This window comes from Corapipo altera, unplaced genomic scaffold (assembly GCF_003945725.1).
Source record: "Corapipo altera isolate COAL_440 unplaced genomic scaffold, ASM394572v1 1b, whole genome shotgun sequence".
Taxonomy (NCBI): Eukaryota; Metazoa; Chordata; class Aves; order Passeriformes; family Pipridae; genus Corapipo; species Corapipo altera.
The window spans coordinates 16011334-16022685 of NW_020884881.1; the positions used below are offsets into that span (position 1 = coordinate 16011334).

Genomic DNA, 11352 nt, shown 5'->3' on the forward strand with positions numbered 1-11352 from the left:
TTCTCATCCAAGTTACTCCACAGAAACTTGGTGTGTGAGATGTAGCACTAAGAAAACACAGTCCCCATCATCCATTCAAACAAAGAAGCTGAAAGGTCTATGCTGGGTCCACTGGACACGCTCAAATCCAGAGTGTCCTCCCTGCATCTGCTGAAAACTTAATCTTGTTTTGCTTCTTTGCCTCTTAGCAGCCCAAGCTGGGTGATGTGGTACTGCTCAGTTTTAATGTACTGGAGTCTTAATGGAAATCTTTCAACTATATCAAGTGGATTTCGATCAGACTTGAGCAACAATACGAGATTCCTACTGAAAAAAATAGTGTACGGATTTAAACTGCAACTGAACAAAGGTTTTGTAGCCCATGGAGGGAGAAAGGGAGGGAAGGGCTGGTCTAAATTAAAGTGCATATTCAGCTTTTACTGGAAAATGCACAGCAAATCCCAGTGATTCTCTGATCTGTCTCATAGCCCTGTGTGTACAGTGTGCACCATTCAGCTGTTCTGCCTGTCAGGCGGGTGGAAGTCTCTCGCCTTTTATTCACGTCCCATTGACGCATCTCTGCAAACCCACAGGCTGTGAGATTATATTTTGCATTTCTGTTTGAGAGGCCAGTGTTTCATCAAACTGACTATTGCAGATTCTGGTGCAGGCAGAATTGCTCTGAATGTACTTTGTTTTGGATGCTGAACTTCTTGTGATTGAGGCTTTTTAATGGAAAGAGGTATGAATCGTTACATATAAATTATTTGAAAACTATAATTTACTTGTCAGTTTTTGATTCCAAATGTTGTGATTTGATGTGTAGATAAGTTTTCTATAGGTAGGTTTTCCATAGCAGAATAGGAAAATGCTGCATTTCCAAATGATATAAATCATCAATTGCTTTCAGATCAGTGGATTTCTGTGGATTTTTTTTGTGGCCTTAAAGAAACAACCTCACCTAACTTTTTTCCTCTACCTTTCCGCTCAGAAATCAGTTCCCCACCCCAATAGTTGCAGATCTGGCAATTTCCACATGGAAGCTTTTGCTCAGTACAGTTCAGGGCTTATCCACAGGTATTTTCCCTGTAACTGACATGAGACTGATGGCAGAAAATGAGTCTCATTCATAATATTTAATATAGTCGATATTTAAAATGCCTTTTGGGGACTCAGTGCTGCTGATCTAAAAATGCTTCATCTGAATAGGCTTATTAAAATCAATAGGGGTCTTCTCAAACTTACCCTGAATTATTTGTCTAGTTCCTCATAAAATGGTGGGAAGTTGTGTATCCAAGTCACAGGATGAAGGCTGTTGAAGATGCCACTGTTATGAAATTGCTGTCTATTTAAAAAGAAGCTAATGATGTTTGCTCTGAGAGCCTTTGCTTACTACAGACAAAATAAATCCAGGAAAAGAATAACTTGACAAAGGAACATACTACCTTTATGTTTTAGTATGTCTTTAAAAGGCCTTTTGGTGTAGAGTTACTACAGTTTTTCCCCTGTTTTACAGATACTGTGAATAAGGACACTGAACCCAAAGATCCATATCCCATTCCAAGAAAGATTATGGCTGAACCAGACTACATAGACGATGACAATCCTGAGTTAATTAGACCTCAGAAATTAATTAATCCTGTGAAGTCATCCCGGAATCATCAAGATCTCCATAGAGAGCTACTTATGAATCAGAAAAGGTAAGAGTCTAAAAATCACTCGTGCCACCCTCCCACCCCAAAGACACAGACTGAGTTTTAGTTTTATCAAAATGACTTTGTACCCAAAACCCAGCAGACACTTTTTGTTGTTTCAGATCTTATAAATTAAAAGACTCTGATTTTTAACCGTAGCATTTATTTCTGTTTGAATTTCAGTTTCTCTGCAAAAGCTTGCTATAGAAGTCTTCTTATTTTGTCTTTGTGAATATTCACGGGGTCAGTTTTGGGAGGAAGGAGTTCACTTCTCCCTGTCACGTTTCATGTAGGTTACCTGGACACTGTAATTTGGCTTGTACTCTTCACTTTATCAAGTATTTGACAAAATTTTGCTATTAACAGCAGGATGATAAAATCTGTGGGTTTTCACCATTCCCAGCGCATTAAGTTTATGAGGCTACTTTTAAATCAAAGAAATCATATAGTTTATTTCACATGAAACTGTTGTCTGTTTGCTTGATCCATGTCACAATGCAGTGTCATACTCTGGTGCCTGCTCTGCTGCTGCACAAGTGGTTCTTTGTGTGTTACACAAATACTGCCTCCTCCCTTCTGGGGTGGGATGCACAGCTGTTCCTCTATATATTGCTTTTAAAGATGTAAATAACAGTAACTTTACTTCATCAATTTCAGAGACACGACCACCTGGCCCAGGAATAGCTGAAGTTCTGTTACTAAATCTCTTCAGCAACAGAGAACTCATTTAGAAAACACATAGTGGAGGAAAAGGCAGCAAGACTGTTGATGCTCCTTCATTTAAACCAACAGAAACTATGATATAAATGAATGATTTGCTGCATTTAAGCCACCCAAAATAGACTTTCCAAAGGCTAGATCTGGGGATCTATAAAACAGAGGTGGAAGAGCAGTATTTCAGAGTTCATTTGAGAATAAAGTTGGAGGTAGCAGCCATTCAGGCTTTTTGAGGCTCAGGACCTTGACAACAGCGAGTAGAAAGCTGTGGTTTTGGCTACTCCAGGACAACTAGATTTGTCTGTTTAGTAGGAATAGTCACATTATGGAAGTTTCTCCTTTTTTTTTTTCCGTAATCCTTTGGCAGTATAGTATTTTGAGGAAAAAAGGGGTCTTTTTATGTGTAATAGCAAAATCTTCACAAATGCTAGGCTTAGAGACTTAATTCTAAATGAATTGCATACACAACATAGCATTTCTTTAGTGATGAAGATGTTTTAAGAATGCCAACTGAATTGGAAGAAACTGGCCTAAATAGGTGTTTGTCCTATTTTTCGTTAATGGGATTAAACATCAAAGTCACTTTCTAGCACCAAGAAGTTTATAGTCATTGAAAGAAAAATAGTTGAAGTTTCCCGACTTATGATCTTAATCTAAAGGATGTGGAGGCTGCAATAAATTAAGACTATTTTTTTTTCTTTTAAGTTTATGAAAGCATAAAGCACTTTTAAATCGTATGGAGTTCTTTTCTTCAAGGAGAATATCCTATTACACAGAGAAGTTGTGCAGCCCTCCGTACCCGCTCTTCTGTTATTGTGATTTTGATTAGCTGCAGCTGTTAATTTTAGAGTCTTATTTATTGGTGCAGAAATTAAATACTTTGAGGGGTTTCACCAGCAGAAAAAATGGTATTTTTTAGAAGAGAGTTAGTCTTCAGTGCTTTGTGCCACTTTACTAGCTCTGTTAGGAGGCTTTTCAGTAATGTAGGTATTAGGCTTGTGTTCTGCTTTGTTACAGCAAACTGTCCATATGTATGGAGGACTTCTATTGCTCTTCTGCTGCTCAACATGCTGCTTATTTTATTTTGAAGGCTCAGTGTAGACACCAAGCAGCTTCAGCAACCTCTGTTACCTTACCCAGTTACCTCTGAACAGCCAGAAATGGATGTTGGAAGATGTTAGCCAGCACTGGTCTGATCATTTTCCATGCCCACTGCGAGCAGCGTCTGTTGGGCCTTGAAGTGGTGTAGCTATTTACTTGCAGAAATGGAGTTTTGTTTGGGCAAACAAAGATTCAGTTAGTGCTACCTCAAGGCACTGGTAACTTTTCTTAAACTATTTTAATTATTAGGAGTCAGCCTCAACTCTGAGGAGTATTGGTCCTTTCCTTTCCAGAGATTTTAACCCTATCACCTCTAACCACTGTTGTAGCACATTTTGCTTCCCCTACATCGAAACTTTAGGATTTGTAATTTAACCAGAACGATCACTAGGAGGTGATACAAGACCCCAGTTAATCCAGTATCTGTCAGTTTGTTGCTTTTCCTTTTTACATAAGAGAGTGGAAATAGGACTGACATTACAGTTCTGTTACAGATCTGACTGGCAACTCCATCTGATTAGACTGAAAGGTTGCATTTACTTGTAGCTTCTGCAGGTCCCCTTTGTTACAGCTGCAGCACATCTAAATCAGTCTCATGCCTCTGCTTTGTTATGGTGCAACCTGACTGAAAAAAGCAGGAACAAGTAATGTTACTTAGCAGCTGGACTCTGGTTTGTGGCTATCTTGATTGCTGATTGCTAATGTGGAATATTCCACTGATTCTGCTCTCACTGATCCAGTAGTAGTACTAATAGTAGTAAAAAAAAAAAAAAAAAAAAAATCACTCCAGCTTTTCCTGCCTGACTTCAGTTTTATGTGTTAAAATGTATTTAAAATAGCATGAAACATAAAATATGAACATGATCTTGTAGCTTCTGTTGCATTGAGGCCATGAGATCTATTATGAGAAATAGGGAACAGCATTTGGTGTTGCTAAATATTTGATTTTTCTGTCAGGGTATGTGCAGGGATAGTGTTGCATAATAGATGGAGTCATTCCTAGATGCCACCATAAAATGGCATTTTAATGTTTTATTGGACATGCTGTCAGATATGCATATTAATGAATAATTAGGCAACCACAGTTCTATAGAAAGTAGGGAAGGGTAAAAATATGCTTTCTGAAAGCTTATTCAGATTATTGAATTTCTTCAAGTTGAAATAAAAAATGGTTGATGTTAAACTTAATGCTGGATAGTTTCTCATAATCATCTTCAGAGGGAAGATGACAATAACAAGGACAGATTTGGGATCACTCTGCTCTACCTTAAGTGACGCTAATACCTGAATAACAGGGAGAGCTTTGAATCTTATCATAACAAATTTTGAAACCATCACAGCATAACAGAGATAAAAGAAATAGCTGAAGTCACAGAAATGAGTAGGAGTGAGTATCCATGTGTATGCCTGTATAAATAACGTCATGTGTCTTCCCTAAGAGGGAGCTTTCTCATTTAGGAGTAGTTGGCTTGGAAAGCAATTTGTGCTGAACAGACTTGAAACATTCAGTTGATGTAGTACCCAAAGGTTTGTGAGAGGGAGAATCCTCCAGGCTTTGTCTGGTCTCCAAGGTGACGACAACTTTTTTTTTTTCTGGATTTTTGTTGTCTTAGGCTCTTTGTGATGTTGAGTGTAGCCTGGGAGCTCTCACTGGAAATAGCTTCACAGCCAAGCATGGGTAAAGCTGTCACATTTTCAAGGGAAGGAGAGAATCCACGATTTCCCGGAGCAGTGTGACAGACCACTTTTTAGTTTTGTCCATGCAAAATTCTATGAGTAGAATACCCTGCATGGGGCTGTCTGAACAAAGCCATTCTGAGTTATCATCCAGCAAAGGAATTTCTCTTGTCCAAAATTTGGTTTTAGCTCTGCTAGTGTAGTGATTTGTGATTTTTTTTTTTGTTTTTTAATCCATTCTTTTGGAATTGAGAGAATAGAGTGAAGACTAAAGATGAAAGTTAAAATAATGAATTATGCAGGAGAAATACTACTGTGCATGCTAAATATCCACAGTGGGTTATATGGCTTAAATTCTAGCTTAGGGTTTTGGTTAGAAACCAGGCACATGTCTGAATGGTTTTTTTCCTTTTAATTCATTATTTATATCCCGATGTATCTAAATAGGCAACTGCTTCAGTTTAGAAAACCCGCCTGCAATTCTGTGTGAATTTCTGCTACTTAAAACTGATCTTTCTTCTCTCCCTCCCCCTTTTTTAATCTGAAGGGGTCTTGCACCTCAGAACAAACCGGAGCTACAGAAGGTGATGGAGAAAAGGAAACGAGATCAAGTTATTAAACAACAGAAAGAAGAGGAAGCACAAAAGAAGAAATCAGACCTGGAAATAGAGCTACTGAAACGACAGCAGAAACTGGAGCAGGTAAGATGGAGAATAACACTACCTGTAAATATCTGCATCTGAGCTACTCACCTGAGGCTCCCTTTGCAGACAGGAAAGAAGCAGCAGCCAATTTTTGGCATATTTCCTCTGATCACAGCAGATATCTCTTTTAGGATAAGTCAAATCACACTCTGTAATTACCCATTTTTTGTCACTTGCTGTGTAGGAACTGCATACGGTGTCTACCTTTGGTCAAATGAATCCTGCACCAGCCAACAGGAATGTTAGTGGAGCACTGACATTACCTAACCATTAAAATGGTAGTGAATTAGTCAATTTTTATAGTCTTAACTATGATCCACTTAGAATGGCTGTTAGACTGCAATGCATCAAAACTACATTTAATGAATTTTAAAAAACCAGTTGATTCTCCTACATTATACAAGAAACTAGATTACTTTACAAAGATTTTTTTGTAGCCTTAAAACGTGTGAGCCCATTGGTGTTTTCAAATGAAGGAAGAGATCCTCAGACCCTGAGCATGGGGATGATGTGGAGTTCATTGTGGTGAAGCTTTTTGCTAGGCACAGGGCCAGCCAAATGTCTCTGTGCCCCTGAAAACATTTTGTGTGCCTGCAAGGAAATATCTCTACAATGAAACACCTCATAAGAGAAGTCACTGTGCATTAAGCATTGCATTTATTTTTAAATAAATGAATGCTATAAATGCATGCTTTAAAACAGTATCTCCTGTTTTTCTCAGTGGAAACCAGATAAGCCAGATAATTACTCTATTAAAAATGACATATAATCCAGTAATTATTTGGGGGTTTATTATATGTTGGTGGTTTTTTGTTTTAATTAGGCTTAGAAATATTTTTGGAAAAAGTTATTGTATTTTTAAGTATATCATCCTGTCATTTTTCTTCTCTGCTCCTAAGGGCATGGCTTTGAATGGTTCAGCTTGTGGGAAAATTTGATTTGAAACTGAGCTATCCAATGTAGATTATGTAGATGATAAAATTCTGTTAGAAGAGGAAAAACCTGCCTATTGCAGACAGTTCTGTGACTTTGGAAACATCATAGAAATGGCATTAATTGACAACATGATTCATGGAGGAACATTGCTGTGATTTATTGAAACAAGGCATGCCCCTTTGCCAGCGAACCAGAGACAAAGGAGAGATTATTTAGGTGAGCTGTACATGGTCCCCATTAATCAGGGAGACCTTAGCCTGTTTAAAAAAAAAAAAAAGAAAGCTTCTTTCAGTCTCTTTTGTTAGTTTTCTAAAGGGGTTTTTTCTTCCTTTCTGCCAACTTATCTGCCCTCCCTGAGGATCACCATGCAATCCATATTCTGTGCCATGTGTGAGCCTGTGCTCTGTGGGCACTGTACAGCCATGTCTACCCTGCCACGGAAATTCCAAGTGTCTGCATGGGCAGGAGTCCAGCTAGGTTAAAAAAAGCCAGTAAATGGGCTCTCAAAAATGAACAACTAACGGCCAAGGAAGATTTTTAATTTTTTTTTAATTGCTTTTTCTGATAGACAAACCAGATAGTCCTAAAGAGGCTCAGGTTAGATACAGAACTCCATACCTAAACACTCAGAAATCAGTTCTGTGAATGTGCTTGTAGTAGCTGTTCACATGTTCTCCCACAAGGCACATTATTTCTGTTCTGCTATAAAAGCCAGAGAAGGGAATTATTTGTTTCTTTAATGAAGATGTCCAAGAATTTCTTAAAAAATGCTTCATCTTGTTCTCGTACTGGGCTTGCAGAGTTTTGTCCATCTGGCAAAGGTAGACATCTGGAACATGCTAGAGCCAAGGATTTGAAAAGATTTCTTGTTTATGAGAACACATACTCCCAAAGAAATGCAACTTTATCTTTTCCACGAGACAAAGAAAGGAAGCAGTTTAAAGCATTTGGCATTGTCGGTTATTGAAACCTTTAATTTTGTGTCTTGTGTTTCAATGATCTGTTTTCTGTACTTTTCTTTTTAATATGTGATTCCCTTTTAAGCTGGAACTGGAGAAACAGAAGATACAGGAAGAGCAAGAAAATGCACCTGAATTTGTCAAAGTCAAGGGCAACTTGAGGAGGACGGTCCAGGAAGCAACAGAAGCACCGGACTCCTAGAGCCAGCACCTGCTAAGACTTCCAGCTTTCCTGCAGAGAGAGGCTTTTGCAAGTTGTCTCACATTTGCTCCTCAAGAGGGAAAATAAGAGCATCCAGCTGACACTTACTGAAGATGAGATTTTTAATTCCTGGGACGTGTGGATTAAAAAGACAGTATCGTAAACAGATCGACTTGCCAAATATAGTCCTGAGATCAATGGATAAGGAGTGTCTTTGTCAGTTCAGTGTCATGGACCAGGCTGACGTGCTTACTCAGAGATTTTAACCAGGGATACTAGAGAATCTCCTTCAGTGTTGCACTGCTTTAACTCTTGTGATCCTAGTTGAGTGGAGATACACAGATTATATTTTGCTTTAAAACAGAACAAAAATCCTCCTGTGATATCTTATGAAGCTTTGCTGTGCAGGTAGATTTCCTCCATCTAGACCTACAGCCTGTGTATATCTCAGAATAATTCGTGTTTAGTTGGAATTTTTATCAAAACTAGGAAGATACAAGGTATGTTGATCACTGCTGCCCATCCCCACTAGGATAGGCAGGTATGGGCAAGATGGAAATGCTTAAAATTCACCAGCAGTGAAAAGTTAAGCAGCCTTAAAGCCCATTTGCTGTTTGGCATGTAGAATTTGGGCTATGAAAGAGCAGAAATCTGATGATCCTTTCACCAGGGAGGCTCCAGAAGCTGATGTATCTCTGTCTTATAACTTATGCTGTTGTGAACAGGCCTGTGCAGTGCTACCTGTGAATTTACCTCTCAAAGCAAAATGACCTGTCTTCTACTTTCTGTGTTTTGAAATCCTGCTTCCTTTGGTGTTGTGGCCTTTCTCCTCCAAGGACATGCTGAACTGAGTACAGTGTTAACACATTACTTGGGAGTGTTTAAACTCATTTGCTGGAACTGAAATCAGGAATCCTATCTGCCATCAGTTCCTGATCTTTGCTTGCAGGAACGTGTTGCAGTGTCTAAGCCAGAACAAACTGATCATTGGAATATACTGAAATGGAATTTTTTTCCCCAAAGTGAGGCATAAAATGAAATTCATTTTATCCCATCTTTCCTTCAGCCTCAGGAAGGAAGGCAAATGTGTTACCACTGAGTCTTCAGGTCCAATTCTGTCATCTTCTGCCTTTCCACAAGTTGCCCCTGTGACTTGCCATTAAATAAAATATTGCTCAGCTTGCACAGGGATGACAGAATCTGAACCTTCATGCTTATGACTACTAGTTTTCCAGGAAAGCCTGGGAGGAGGAGTGGGGAACAGATTGCCCATGTAGGATTACAGAATTGGATTCTTACCTGGTGTGATTGGGTGCAGATATCTGGGGAGAAATCCTCATCTTTCTTGTTCTGCACAGTCCTAGCTTTCACTGAAGCTGTGTTCATCCATATCAGCTGAGGATCTAATCCCTAGCCTTTGCCTTAGGATGCTAAACACAATAATTTCTACTTTGTAATTACATTGGACATAACTGTTTGAAAACACTTTTTATTAATATCAACAGTGGTGTGTTTGTATTGTAAAGGTGATAGGGGAGGGTTTGTTGTTTTGTTTTCTGAGTTGCTTTTCCTGTAAGTATTGGACATTTTAAATACAGTTTCAGCCTAACACTTAGGACAAAATGCTCACAATTAGAAATGTTTCCTAGATACAGACTTTTATTTGTCAAGATACAGGCATTTTTTTATGACGACATAATCAGATTGAGAGTAAATTGAATTGTCATAAGCGTATTGCCATTGATTTAGACTTGCAGTGTGACTCACATCTAGAAGATTAAATGTGAAGATTGTCTAACAGACTGTTCAGATTATGGACAAAAGACAAAGGCCAAACATAGGACTCTTCCATGTATTTTCTCAACAAAGGAGCACCCTGAATGCTGCAGGTTCTTCACTCTCTCCTTCCCTTCTCCTGGCAGGAGAGGATCTTCTTTTCTGGCAGCACATTATTCAAACACTTGCACTGATTGAGTTTGTTTCATGTTGTTGGGACAGCACTATATAGGAGCCTTCCACACCACGCTCATGCTTTGTCTTAGCCACTCTCAGCCTACCAAACATCAACCTCTTGCTTTCAACTCCATGTTAACCTTCTGCTCAGTATGAAAAAGCCTAGAAGTCAGTGAGGAAATCCTCCTCTGGCTTGAGCAGACCATTCCTTGTCAGCCATTTCCCCTTGCTGAACATGGCACTCCTACCACATGTGCACAGTGAAATGAAGTCGGTGGCACTGCGGTCGGTGGGGGACAGGGACCTTTTTTTAGCTTCAGTGGGTGTGTTGGATTGGGCCCCTCAAGGCTGAGGGCATTCTGCTTTCTCCCCCAGCTAGCTTGAGATTCAGGGTAGAGTTTCTCTTTCTGAAACACAGGAGGCCAGAAAACTCCCTTGTACATACAGCATGAAGTTGGTTTTTTTTGTTTTTCAGTGGAATTAATTCTCCGTGTGAACAGAACATCAATGTGTGTGTTTAAACATCTTTGAATCCTGCTAACCCTTTAGACTAGGAACCCCAGCCACTTCCATGTCATTTTGACAGGCAAAAGCTTGTCTTTAAAGTCAGGATTGGGCAACCCTTAAGTGGGGGGCCAGCTAGTCACACCACAAGTGTCCTGTGCGGCTACTCAAGTAAGAAACCGCTTGCCAGCGAGCGTAAGCAATTCCTGCTCTGCCCTTTAGCTATGTGGGTTTTTGAAGCAATCCAACAAATACTTCAGTGATTTGAAAATTGCTCACTTACCACTTTGTACTTTTTTAAAACTCTTGCTTTTGATAGTATAGTAGTAGATTTTTTAGCATTTTTGTGGCTTTAACCTTCTGTTAATATCTGCACTTGTTTGAGTGTACATATATAAATATATATAAATATAAAAAGGGAGCCTTAATGGATTTGTTTTCATAATTTAATATTTTTTGTATTTGCTCTTGTATAATTGTTTTTAACTAAAGGTATTAAGAGAATGAGGGTGGAATACTTAGAACCAAAGTTATGCTTAATAAAATCTACTACATGCTTGGTGTATATGGTGGTGTCTGTCATATCCTGCTAAAAGCAAAGTGTTGGGGTGTTTACTGAGACATCTGGGTTATTTAAAATTCTGCAATGCAGGGGGAAGTATCAAGAACATGATGACTCTTGGTTCCTTGAAAATGGATCCTTGTTCGTATATGCAAAATTATTGGCAAATTAATTGGCAGGAAGAGCTTGTTGTGTCTCTCAGCAGTATTATATTTTGAATATTTTTATGCAGACAGTTTTTAACAGGACTGTGTAGGTACTGTTCAGTAGCACAAGGTGAGGCAGAACATGAGGGAAAACTTCAGATGAGAGTCAAATAATTGTGGAAATCATTCCCTATCCTTAGAATTGTTAGCATTGCAAA

General features: G+C 38.9%; 1 protein-coding gene across 3 annotated transcripts in view; it reads left to right on the forward strand.

Annotated features, from left to right (window-relative positions):
• Positions 1 to 10991, forward strand: part of FAM107B (family with sequence similarity 107 member B) — a 60205-nt gene extending 49214 nt beyond the window's left edge. For all 3 annotated transcript variants that reach the window (XM_027639901.1, XM_027639900.1, XM_027639902.1), the window contains exons 2-4: positions 1496 to 1679; positions 5716 to 5869; positions 7853 to 10991. In XM_027639901.1, coding sequence (XP_027495702.1) covers positions 1552 to 1679; positions 5716 to 5869; positions 7853 to 7969 — 399 coding nt within the window. In that variant the 5' untranslated portion in view covers positions 1496 to 1551 and the 3' untranslated portion in view covers positions 7970 to 10991. The remainder of the gene's footprint in view (positions 1 to 1495; positions 1680 to 5715; positions 5870 to 7852) is intronic.
• The last annotated feature ends 361 nt before the right edge of the window (positions 10992 to 11352 follow it).